The sequence below is a fragment of the Astatotilapia calliptera genome, chromosome 3 (genome assembly GCF_900246225.1).
Source record: "Astatotilapia calliptera chromosome 3, fAstCal1.2, whole genome shotgun sequence".
In the NCBI taxonomy this organism is placed as follows: Eukaryota; Metazoa; Chordata; class Actinopteri; order Cichliformes; family Cichlidae; genus Astatotilapia; species Astatotilapia calliptera.
In genome coordinates this window covers 13,887,355-13,900,434 of record NC_039304.1, presented here as the reverse complement: position 1 = coordinate 13,900,434, position 13,080 = coordinate 13,887,355, and the positions used below count along the sequence as shown (strand labels likewise).

The following is a 13,080-nucleotide window of genomic DNA, read 5'->3' as shown; positions in this document are numbered from 1 at the left end:
AGGACCCGAGGGTCGGAGGGTTCGTCTGTGCCAGGCGGGCAGGCGATTCAGTGCCTCACAACAAAGAAGCTCAAAACAGCTACAAACAGAGAGCTTAAGGAGACGAAACAACCCAAACTCGACATCGTTTAAATGGCACATGTACACGTCTGTGCCCAGAGGTCCCAATTACTTGTGGTACTTCTAGAGTTGGCGGAAGCACCTTTAGCTATCAGGGTCTTTTTCTGTGGGACAAGCTCCCAGGTTGGATTCAGGAGGCAGACACCTTCTTTACCTTTAAAAACAAGCTTCAGACCATCCTCAGGGCTGGACTTTAATCCTCGCTGCCATAAACTCCTTGAGTACTTCTCCGCATACATCCTCATTCTCTTTTGTCTTTTTTTCCTCACTCCTCAAGCCGGTCATGGCAAACCGATGTTCCTTACTGAGCACAGGGGTCTTTTCCCATCAACGCAAAGTCTGTCGCCAAGTTGACTCAGAGAGGACTGTCAAAGCACCGGGGTTCGCTTTCTAACACTGCAGGACAGATTCAAGAGACGAGTACAGTTGTCCCTCGATATAACGCGGTTCACCTTTCGCGGCCTGACTGTTTCGCGGATTTTTTTGCTTTTTTTTATTACAGTGTATTGCGTTCTGCGTCCCAATCGGCTGTAGACCACCGTCAAACAATCTCCTCTGTGCCGTGTCTCCTGTACAGTACAGAATGGGGTCAGCTTGGCAACTTTACAAAAATCTTCGATCGCTAGCAGTGCGACTCCGAAGTGCTGTACCGCATGTTTGTAAGTTTTCTCCTCAACAAACACAACAATGTCTACGAAACGTTTTGCACCATCAAAGGCACCTGCGGTAGCACCCAAAAGGCAGTGGAAGATGCTAACCATTGCACAAAAAGTAGGACTTCTGGACATGCTAAAGGAAGGTACAAGTTAACGTATTTTTCGGATTGTAATATAATACTGGACAAAGGTTTGAACTTGGCTACTTTGCAGATTTCACCTATTATTTTTAAAATGTAACTCCCGCGATAAACGAGGAAGGACTGTATTGTTAATTTTATATCACTTCCTGGTTTATTTCTTGATTCATCATCAAAAAACATGAATGCAACCAACCATTTAGCGATACCTCTTTTTATTCAAATGGCTAGACTGAGAGGGGGGCTAAGTTGTTATGTGCAAATCTGCACCTGATATTTGCAGATACAGCAGCCAGAGAACAAGGAAGCTATCTTCATCTCTCTTTGCTGGCCAATTAGTGGTCAGATCAGGAGGTCCCGATGGTTTAGGGAGGCGTAAATACTAACCGTCCATTTCCATTCATTTGTATGCGGCTGCAGGTGCACTACCTTATTATGTATTCAAGCCCAAACCTGCCTCCCAAACAGGCCATAAATTAACTTCTTTTAGGGCTTCGGTCTCAGAGAAGCATTGCATCTTTGTTTGAAATCCTCTTCCCTCGTCTAAAGTTCACAAAGGAAGGGGTTGAGGAGGGGACTTCAGAACAAAAGAAAGCTATCGATATAGTAGCAAAAAAACTTTGGTGTTATACTATAAAATGCACATAGACAAATGTATCAGATTTTACAGAGTAGTAAAGAGGCTGATGTACTGCGGCTCCGTCAGGCTTTGTCAGTTTGATAGCTTTTGGATACCTTTTAACACCACCGACAGGGTCGTAAGAGTGGCTTGGCTTGCTTTAAATGCTAAGTTGACATTTTTGGGTCCATATCTGCACTCCAGACGAGAATCTATCCTTTTTCCCCCTCCCTCTTAAACCTTCATTTTCCCCGGTCCGGGTCTGCCATCGTGGGCCTCGTGTTAACAGCGCTGTACGAGAAACCGCTTTTTATGGAGATACAGATCCAGTGAGTGCTTACTTCATCAAGTAAGTAGCGACTGATTGGACTCTTCTGCTGTTCAGTGGTCATGTACTGCAGCCGCTCTTATCTGCAAGCATTACAAGAAAAACAGAAAGCACGCATTCTGCATTTATATCTGCGGAAGCTAGTTAATGTTTTGTGCTCGCGCCTTCTTGTCATGCAGTCTTTGTATCTGTGCCTGCAGAGGTTGTTGAGTGTTAAAATGTGCCTGCTAAGTGTTTTGACCCCCCAGGGACAACTTAACTAAGTGTCAAATTAAGGGTGCAGGGTTGGGTTGCAGATAATTAAAACTGCAGTCTGAAAAACATAAGAATTTTTTAAAGCGCACTGACACCGGTCACAGTAACGTATAAACTCGAGCTTGACAGCGAACCAGCCTTGCAGGCCTTTATTAAAATTGAATGCATAAATTAATGTGACATGCCAGGGCAATTCAAAGCACAGCCGAAGACTGGGGTGTTCCGCCAGTGCGGGAGCGGAAGCAACACTGAAGCAACAGTCGAATTCACATGCAACCGGTGATCTTCCGCCTACCTAAGAACTGCTCAACGTCCTTTTCCTATTCACCCGATGAACGGGGGCGTGCCCACCCACTCTTTTCTATACAATTTAGCAAATAATACTATGAAAGGGTGCTCCTGTGGAAATATAAGCAGGCCTACGTTGTGACAGAGTTATCAACAGCAGCACATGAACCAGCTTGCACTGTTCTCTAAGATAATTTGCCAAAGACACTGAGGCAGACCACCCAGCTATATTAACACCCACATAAGCAAAGTTTCTATGTAGGGAAACTGCAAAATATCCTGAGAAATCAGAAAATGATGCTACTACAGGTGCATTGTTGGAAAATTGGTCGGGTTTACTAAATACCAGATGAACTCACTAATCCAGAAATAGATGTTTTTGCCTCACCCTGTGTTTTTCTGACATGTATTTTACTATATATCTAAAAAAAATGGTAAAAGTGTTATGTTTCTACACTGCAATAAATACACAAAAAAGATAATATTGATGCCTTGCGTTCAAACCCTTCCTCGAGTAACCTCTGCTAAAACTTTGCTCTTGACGTAACAAATATTGATGCATTTCCCTGCATCCTACAACTATAGCGGCATTTTAAAAGGCATCTAAAATGCTCTCAAACACCGGGGTCACTGTCTCCACAGCTACGCAGAATCAGGGAACTAATTGTCCGTCCTTTCCATCGAGCACCAGCTGAAGTCTCCATTTCAACTCTAACCCCATTTCCTACAGTTTAGTGTTCATGGGGTTGTGAAAGCTTGTGTCAAAACCTTTGTGTCCAAGCTCTTTATGAGACAGGACAGCTAAAGTGTTGAGAGGCACGGACCTCAAGGACCTTTCCGTGGCCATGTGCCTCCTTTTTTTTTTTTTTTTCAGCCTTTGCTTTTCTTCTTGTGTGACATTCCTGACAGAGAAAGGGCCCCAGCAGACTGACCTGTCTCACTCCTAACAGCATGATAACTCCAGTCTTGGGGACGTTTGAAAAACCAAGAGCCCTGAGGAATGTGAATCCGCTCCAGCGGGTGGCCAGCTGGTGATTTCTTTATTTACTTTTAAAGGAGACAGGTTTAAATAAAGTAAAGACAAAAAAACCCTGCACATTTGGAAACTGTATCTAGACTACATATGTGTGTTTATAGGATTATACAGGAGACACAGCTACCTATCATTTAAAACACACAGGAGAAAAATCAGCCACCAAATACAAAACTCCCTGAAGATGTTCGTGTGATGCTTAGCACGTCAGCATCCAGCCGCAGGGATAAACAATCATTCGACTGCAAAATAGGTTTTTTAAATCCATCACTTAGACAGCCTTTATGAGAATTCAGAAAGCTCTTCTTCTGTAGTGTCCTTATTTTAAAAAACACACTTGTCATGGATTTTATGCAGTTCTGAGTTATGCTTATGATAGGTAGGAAGAAAGGTATACTCTTCAAACATCTGTGTCAACCTGCATACAAAAGCTGCAGAATCAGTGCTGACCAGCAGTCCAAAGAACCAAGTGTTGCTAATTACACTATATGTTCATCTAATTAACCATTTAGTGCATCTGTGGTTTGAAACCAGATGGGCTACATGTGACCCTCCTACCAGCTAACAACAGAGAAGACTGGAAAAACGCTGCCTGGACTGATGAGTCTCGAGTTTTGCTATGACATTCGGATGGTAACGTCAGAATTTGGACGTAAACAACATGAAAGCATGGCTCCATCGGTTGAGGCTGGTGTTGGTGGTTCAATGGTGTGGGGGGATAATTTCCTGACACACTTTAAGTACTTTAGGGTGTTCCTCCATGCTGTCTCCATGCTAACACATTTGCCTTACATGCGAAAGACCTCTGATTTGAGACCAGGAGATACAAATCCAGCCTCAGGTGGGGTTCACTAGCTAGTGCACTTCCTAGTGCGGCTCAAAAGTTAGGATAAACGGGATGGTTACATCAGGAAAACCATCAGGTGGAAAATCTGTACTGTTGGAGCAGCTGAAACTCTGGACCTACTTGTACCAATCAAATTGTTGAAATCCGGCCGTCACCTGAATGCTGTTGCTGATCATGCCTATCCCTCCATGACTGCAGAAACTGTTTCCTTGAACATAACATCGAGTCACCAGATCTCAGTCCGATAGAGATCTTTTGGGATGCCTCGTAGATTTGCTGTCATTTTCATGTCAACACAGACCAAAATATCTGAGGAATATTCGCAGCACCTTGTTGACTCCATGCTGTGAGAATGAAGGCAGTTATGAAGGCTTAACCTAGTACTAGCCAGGTGTAAACTCAGGCTCTTTGTCCCACAGTGTGTCTTTGTCCTGTCTCCCTCCCCTCATCTCCAGCCTGTCAACAGATGGCCATCCCTCCACGAGCCTGATTCTTCTGGAGGCTTCTTCCTGTTAAAAAGGGAGATTTTCCTTCCCACTGTCTCCAAGTGCTTCCTCACAGTGGGAGTTTTTTCTGTTACTGTAGGGTCTTTACCTTACAATATAAAACACCTTGAGATGACTGTTGTTGGGATTTGGCACTGCATAAATAAAGCTGAATAGAATTATTACTAAGGTGTGCAATGACTGTCATTGTCGTGATTTCACCCAGCTCGTTCTTATAGATGTTGCTGCGCTATCCCCCAGCTGTTTATTACATCAATTGAGCTTTCCTATTGGTGGTGCAAGTATGACCACAGAAGGCTTATGAGGGCATGTAATTCTAGTGGGAGCTCCATGGGGAGCAGTTAGCCTCAGCAAGCCCACAGAACTCTGGACTAAGAGCACCTTTTCCTCACTAGATTTACTCTTCATAGCCTTTTCGGACCTTTCCCCCCCCAAAAATAGCACATAGCAAAAATATCAGTGGGCAGTACAGCAGGGCTCTTTCTGTACTGTACAGTAAGTAAGCCCCCAGACTTTTAGTATGAGCAAATATCAAAGCACAGCCATCATCTTGGATGATAACACGGTTTTAAAATCACAAGGCTTTCTAAAGCTTCAGATATTTTGTCGTATCTCCAGGAGCCCCAAAACAATGGACAGCTGCAGTCATTAGACTGACAGAAAACACAACTCTCAACTTGTTAATCTCAGTTTCCATTTCCAGTCTGGCAGCGCCTCCAACGCTTACCGATTTCCGTGTGGGAAGGAGATTTTTGTGTGTGTGTTTTTTTTCTCCACTGAACCAATCACCAAAGACCAAACTATTCTCCTGGAATTTAACATCACTTTAAGTTAACACTGATGTCAACATAGCGTCGTGTCGGGGTTTTAAGAGACGAGCGTGTACAAACAGCTCAGGATCTTCCTCCGTTTGCCGTTCAGTCGCCGTGCCTCGGGGGTGCCAAAAACAAGCAAGCACCGACGGTTTAAAATATCCCTGTCGCAGCAGACAGCTTGATAATGCTTGACAATGGATTTAAAGGTCTGGGTCCAGGCAAACAATCTCATCTAGCCCTACAGTAATTGCTAGTTGCCAAAAAAACAAGTGTTGTGTTTTGCCATCTCCACCTCTTCCGATTTCTCCTAAATAAATAATACAAATAAATCCTCTCCTCCATTAGCGCTAATGTACAAAATGAAAAGAAAATCACAGTCAGAGCTCTGGTCCCACTGTGCACTGTTTGTATGAGCGCAAAAATAAAGAAACAAAGAAAAGAAAATATAACTGTGACCTCTGCTGCTGTGCAGGTAGTACGTGACCTTGAGCATTATTCAGGTTTGCAGTTTCAGTCTGACGACTACACCACAGGCAGTTGTGTAAGAGAATAAAGAGGGATTCATTTACTCAGTGATTCTGCTGTAGTGCTTCTCAAATAAGGGTCAATTAGTACAGCGTTTGGAGTCTTTATCGCTGGTTTTAACTTACCACCAGAGGGGTAGCTTTTACAGCACAAGTCCAGCATCTCTAGAGTCTAATTGATTTCTTGAAAGCCAGAAAGTTTGCACTTCATTTTTAATCCTGTTTCTAGCAGGGATGCACCAATATATCGGTATATTTATATAATCCTCGCTGACTGCAACTAGAAGATGTTTACCAGTGGCTCTGGTTTGTGTTAAAATGCCCTAAATTTGAATGCAAAATCACAAAAGATGTTGACAAATGCAACTCTCCGGAGAGTAGAGTGGGTTTTTTTCCCCCCCAATTGATACACCAGTAAAAGCCCTCGCTGTACATAATATGAGCCTGCATAAGCTAACCTATGAAGAAAATTGAGAGGCCTATATCTCCATTCATACGCCAACGAGAAATTGGATTCCTCCCGACTGGCAATTGTGTCCAAAAAGAAAGAAAAAGAAAAATCAAATCAAATAAATGGAGCTGCCTAAGGAGAGAAATTCTCTTGCTGAAAAGCTACACAACATCAGCGGAGTTTTAAAAAAACAGGGTGGGGATGGGGGCATCATAGAGATCCGACAAAATGAGAAGGGGGGGAGCTTTCCAGCAAGGGCACTGAATTAACCCATATTAGTGTAATACAATGCAACAGGAAGAAATATGTGCCAGCACAAAGTGTTGGGCTCACACTGTGAGGAAAAAAGAAAAAAAAAAAGCACGATGGAGTGAGTCACTCAGCAGACAAAAGCATGCATGAATTTGTCTCTCACGCCGCCTCTAATGAGTCATGTCAGTGGTTTTCAAGGTGAAGGGTTGTGATCATTCCCGGGAAAAATAAAATAAAATTAAAGAAAATTGATTTAATTTCTAAGAGCTTAGGAAAAAGAGGGTTAGGGGGGAAATAATAGCAGAGAGACAATTAAGAGCATAAGAAGTGACAGTGCAGCAGGGCTGTTTCTGTGTCCATCCCTCACCTGGCGTCATCTCCCCGCGTTCCCTTACCCGAGGTAACCGATTCAATCAATACATCAGGCGGCAGCTCGAGTCAAGCTCCATTTTCCTACCGTGACGGCAGCTCAGGGAAAAGCAAGGGAAGAATTATTTTATTTTCATACAGGTATCCCACCGGACGTCGGGTTCAGCCGCTGTTACGTTAAATGTAACCTAGTTTATATTCCGCAAGGAGCGACGTTTAGCTGAATCAAGACCGATGAGACACGTGGAAAAACAAAGTGCAAGTTGACATTGCGGTTTAGTCATAAAGCATCGGATGTCCCCTCCAGTTTCCCCTGGAGGAGGAAGGCAAAGTTTTTATTGTTGGTAGAGGAAAACTGACTGTGTGCGTTTCTGTGCACACGCTGTGCATATGTCTGCTTCTCGCCTGCTTGGGGGCATTTTCACCGATGGAGATTATATGACAGATGGTGCTGCAGTCCCCGGCATAATGAATGTAATTGTCAGATAAGGATACAGCCAACAACGGCGTTAATGACATCCTGAAAAGGAGTTTTTAGGAGGGCTGGGGTGGGGTGCGTGGAAGTTAGTCACAATTCTGAAGTACAAGAAGCCAAAAGCCTGGCTGAAAAACTCATGAAAGATCACCCCCACAGGCCACAGCTGTTATATTATTCAGCATCAAATAGAACAAGTAGAAGAAGAAGGAAGGAAGAAAATCAAACCATATTCTAAATGATGAATTGGAAATGAAGGGCGTCACTGTGCAGCGATGAGAAAACTTCTGATCCGATTCAAAGCGATGGGCTTAGTTACCTTTTCCGCTTTGATTCTGATGTTGAAAGACAGTGTGCTGTCTTCACATCAAAGAATTCGGTGCAGTGCCCCCCCCTCAACCTCAACCCTGCATTTCTCTCACACAGACGCCGGGCAACACGGCTTCCTTCAGCTCAGGACTCACCTTTCTCTCTTTTTACGTGCATGCATAAATTAATCCGTGCATTATTTGCGTGGTTGCTGCTGCTTTGTTTGGTTTTATTTCCCCGCGCTGCAGCACACGTTCAGCTGCAAACACTGACACTTTTAGAAAATGTAAACAAGTCATGCTGACTGAGAGTGGAGGTATATGAAGATCCCGCACAGCCTACGCCAATAAACTGCATATTTCGCTCTTGAGGCACAGTCTACCTATTATAAAATATTTAGACCACTCACACCACTGCATCTACCCTCACACAACACAGGCCTATTCGGGCATCTTTGAAAGACACACACACGCACAGTTCAGCCCTTGCAATCACGTCTCAGCTGCATCCCATTCAAACCACATCGAGACATCCTCCTTAAATCATGAGGCAAAGAAACTAAGAAAAAGAAAACTTCATTCATAGGAATGCAGCGGATATGCAACTTATTTAAAAAGACATTTAACAAATGGGGGAAAGCACTACATGTCGTTTTAAGCGCCTTTTGATTGGTATGGAAACCAGCTCACTTTAACCCTCCAACAGGACGTTTAATAAGTCCAAAAATACACGAATAAATAAATAAATAAAACGGGGTGAAATTTCATATTTCCAAATTTCGATCTGACGGGCGCTGATTGCACCTGAACGCACCGATAGCCCGGCTAAAGTAATTAAAGAATGGAGGGGACGCCGAGGTTGACATTATACATCACACAGAGCGTTTCTGCACCGCTGCAGGGGGGCGTCCATTCACGGGGATCATCATCATCACCATCACTCCCATCATCATCATCATCATCGCCCCGAAGCCCCCCAAATCTGAAGACAGCGGCGGGTATGTGCACAAACTGACGGCCAAATGCATTTTGAAGAAACACGAGCGTCACACTTACCGCGCATTTAGAAACGGCGGAGGAAATAGCACTCCGTCCTCAAAGTCAGCGTTAATTTCAAGTGTCTTTTCAGGTACAGTCCTTTACTGCACAGCGAGTGTGTGTTTGTGTGTGTGGGGGAAAGAGAGAGACTTGATGGGGGTCGAAGAGAGAGAGGGAGAGAGGAGGGCAGCGATTCCAAAGTGTTGCCTCCTGTCGCTCCGTTCAATATCCCCGTAAAAATCGCCTCTATCTGCCGCTGCTGCTCCACTATCCAGTGATGAAACAGCGGCTTCCTCGCGTTGCATCCACGGTACACTGTCCCCTTAGATCCCTTTATGGCACAAGGCGTCCTTTCTGTGTGCGGGGAGGCTACATCACGTCCCGTAAAAAGCTTGAAAAACGCCAGCAGCCCCTCTCGCCACCATGCGCTCACGCACACCAACACACGATTTAAAATAGAAGAAAAAAAGAGTATCCAGATGAATTTAAGTGGGGGGCAAATGAGGAGTGGGGACAAGAGGAGGTAGGGAAGGGAGGGTATCTTGTGAGAAAAGCTCCACGGAAGAGGTGAGGAGTGTGAAGAAGAAGAAAAAAGAAAAAGAAGCTAAGTTGTTTGGGTCCAGAAAAACTGAGCTCTCTGCGACTATGACAAACCAATTGCGCGCACTGGCTGGGAGTAATTCTGTACGGAGACCAAGGGGTTTTGGAGAGCCAGTGAAAGGTGAGAGGAAAAACTCGGATGCGGACTGCCGCTCTCGCCGTGTACTCGGGCTCCACCTAGCAGCAAACACGAGATAACATCCTGCAAAGCAAGGGGAAGAAGAAAAAACCCTCCACCTATATCTCGCCTGAGGCTGGCAAGGAGTCCTATGTTATATTACATTCTGTGTGTGCGCCTGTGAATGCAATATTTATAAAGAAATCCTCTGCTTCTCTCTCAGAAGCTTCAGCGATTTTTAAGAATATAACTGGAGTAAGAAGTGTCCATCAAAAGCTTAATGGAGAGAAAGAAGGGGGGAGATTTTAGGTGATTATTAAGAAGAGTAATTCAGACGACTTAGCTGGAGGCTGGTACATATTTATCCCATGTAACTCCAGCTGTTCCCTTTACTTATATTATATAGCCAAGAGTATTCACTCCCCCATTGAAATCATTGAATTCAGGTGTTAGAATGTGCTTCAGCATACCAAGAAATTTTGGGCTATTTCAAAGTCCCTACTTTGTTAGAAAAGTTTGGAAATAGCCCCTTCCTGTTCCAACACGACTGTGCAAGAGTGCAAAAAGCAAGGCCCATAAAGACGTGGATGAACGAGTTTGGTGTGGAAGAAGTTCACTGGCCTGCACAGAGTACTGACCCCAACCCAACTGAACACCTTTGGGATGAATTAGAGCAAGACTGCAAGCCAGGCCTTCTCATCCAATACCAGTGTCTGACCTCACAAATGCGCTTGTGGAAGAATGGTCAAAAATTCTCATGAGCACACTCCTGAACCTTGTGGAAAATCTTCCCAGAAGTCTTGAAGCTGTTATAGCTGCAAAGGGTGGAAACATTATATTAAGCCTCGTGGATTAGGAATGGGGTGTCGCTCAATTCATACGCATGTGAAAGCAGACAAGGGAAAACCTTTGCCAGTATAATGCATTTTAAGCCTCAATCGAAGACAGTTTTACAAAATGTAACCCCGGGGTGGCAGATCGATGTAGAGATTAAAAAAACAAAACACTAAAATCTTTGATGACCTTTGAAAGCAGCCCCAGCTGCACCCCATCTCCAGCTGGAGCCAGCCAGCCACTCGCCCTCTCAATCATCCTATAGCCAATTAATCACTTTAATAATCCTAATTACAATCAAACAATAAGTAATCATCCAATCACTCACCCAGTGCTCCGCTAATGAGCCCATGCAAACACAGAGCTCGTAAAGCACATTTTTGCACTTGTTTCCCGTCTGAAGAACACCTTGAATTCCTCAACACGCCGATGAAAAATAACCGGACGGCCGCTCTTGCAAAGATGCAGCGTTATCTCTGCCTGGCACTGCTTTCTTTGCGCTCCCAGCGCAAATGGATTTCTTCAGGTAGAGGACTGACCAAAGCTCCCCGACATTACACTTGCATAAAAACCCAGGTAGCTTCAAAGTGACAGCTTAAGTGCCATGCAATACCAGTGCACATTAAAAGCCTACACTTTAGCAGTGGAGCGAACACCACAGCAATACTGGGAGAACCAGTTTCCTGCGGATTAAAAGAATACAGGCCCGATTCAGATCAGATCCTTTTTGTTTGACTTCCGGATAACACACACTTCAGGAGTTAAGTATAAACAGTTTTATCCCAGCACTGGGACAGAACGGCATTTCAAACACATGGAAATGAAGGCAAAGTTAGACTTATTTCTAGTGTTATTGAAGAAACGCGAAATCATGAAAGTGATAAGAAATGTTCACGGACAGCATGAATGTAGCAGTCTCCTTTGTTGAATTTTGAAAAACGAAATGAAAAATAAAATCTGTGCCAATAAAAGTTTGACAAAAAAAGAGTATTCAAGAATTAATGGTATTTTTATTTGATTCTTGTCAGTATTCAGAAATGTTCTCTTGTGTAGCAAAGAAAAAAAGTCAGATCAGACAATGACAGTAATGGACAATAAACAGCAAACTGACAAACGTGTAAAGTAGTCATCCACACGTTTAAAAATACCTTCTGTTTCTTCACATTCACTCTCATTTGTAGCAAGTGTATCAGCTCAGTCCTTACTTTGTACTGAAAGAGATTTCTTTATGCAAATTCTTTGTTAAATTATCCTCAATACAGAGATAACATTATGCTGTTGATAAAAACATTTCATTTCAGCCAAAGCATCCTTCAAGGAATTTTTTTTTATTATTTTTTTTAAGCACGCACATTTATTTTCATATTCCTCTTCGAAAATGCTAAATTAGAATGGGTTCAATTTTGGAGGTGAAGTGCTTTTATTAAATCAAACTCAACACTGCGTAAACATGGTTATCATGGTCCAGATATCAACGGCTGAAATCATCTAATCATAAACTGAACATCTTTCGCATAAGGTGGGCCCTGGGCAATTTTACAACTTTAAAGCCGCTGTGATCATTATTTTTATATTAAGAACTGATCGCACAGCTGCTTGCAAATGCGAGGGGTCGCTTGTAGAGATGAACCCGCGAAGAAACACGGCTAAGATCATCAGATGCGTGCAGCTCTGTGAAGCCTTGGAGTTTCAGCCCATAACCTTACTGTTTTGGTTCACTCTCACAGCTCTCATCAGCCTTGTTTTCAGACACAGCAGAAAGCAATTTCAGTATAAAGGTTTGGATAAAGGAAAAAACTCAACAAAAAAGGTCTGTACAGCAGCTTCCCAGTGCAAAACAAAGGACAGATATATGGAGCATTTAGCTGCTAAAGAGAGAGTGAATATTGGGCAGGTTGCTAGCGTTGCATTATGCTAATTTAAGGCAATATAATAGTTTTATATCAGTGTTTTTGCTCCTAATTCATTCCATCATAACCCATGCCCAAAAAGTCAGTAACTACTGGACAAAAGAAAAAAAGATAACCTTCAGGGCTAAAGAAAAATACTAATGCATGGGAGCCAACAACTGAAGTTGTTTACCCGAGGCTAGTTTCAAAACCTTAGCTTATCAGAAATAAACACGTTTACAACCTGGTGCAGGAAAATGTTTTGGTCTCTTTGGCTAATAACCTGCTGCATGACAGCTACACAGGGTAAATAAATCTATAACTAACTCCTTTAATTTGTAATAAGTTTGTATTAATCAAGAAAGAGGTATATGTTTTTAAATAAGCAGATGCTAATTTGGTTGCTAGGTGTATGTTAGCTAATTCAGCTAATTCATCCCAGGACTGGACCTCAAGACCATTTTTTGTGTACTTTGTTGCTTTTTAGAGAAATTTAAAGACAATTATCTAACTAGACACATCTTTTTTTTTATTTTGCACTTTTATTTAAATATGCCACAAAACAAAGACTATGAAATGTAAATGGGTAAAATATTCAGGAGGAAATGGAGTATG

The 13,080-nt window shown here is 43.0% G+C and overlaps 2 protein-coding genes across 28 annotated transcripts in view; one reads left to right on the top strand and one right to left on the bottom strand.

Annotated features, from left to right (window-relative positions):
- Window positions 1-9,798, bottom strand: part of LOC113018655 (adhesion G protein-coupled receptor L3) — a 265,269-nt gene extending 255,471 nt beyond the window's left edge. For 10 of the 26 annotated variants that reach the window (XM_026161923.1, XM_026161930.1, XM_026161931.1 and 7 more), the window contains exon 1: window positions 9,043-9,795. The gene's annotated coding sequence lies outside the window, so the exon portion shown is untranslated. Of the gene's footprint in view, window positions 1-9,042 lie in introns of all 26 variants that reach the window. The other 16 variants (XM_026161932.1, XM_026161933.1, XM_026161939.1 and 13 more) reach the window with 5 other exon arrangements.
- mpdz (multiple PDZ domain crumbs cell polarity complex component) overlaps window positions 8,093-13,080 on the top strand; it is a 67,807-nt gene continuing 62,819 nt past the window's right edge. Inside the window, exon 1 of one of the 2 annotated variants that reach the window (XM_026161917.1) lies at window positions 8,093-8,984. In XM_026161917.1, coding sequence (XP_026017702.1) covers window positions 8,828-8,984 — 157 coding nt within the window. In that variant the 5' untranslated portion in view covers window positions 8,093-8,827. The remainder of the gene's footprint in view (window positions 8,985-13,080) is intronic. The other variant, XM_026161918.1, reaches the window with a different exon arrangement.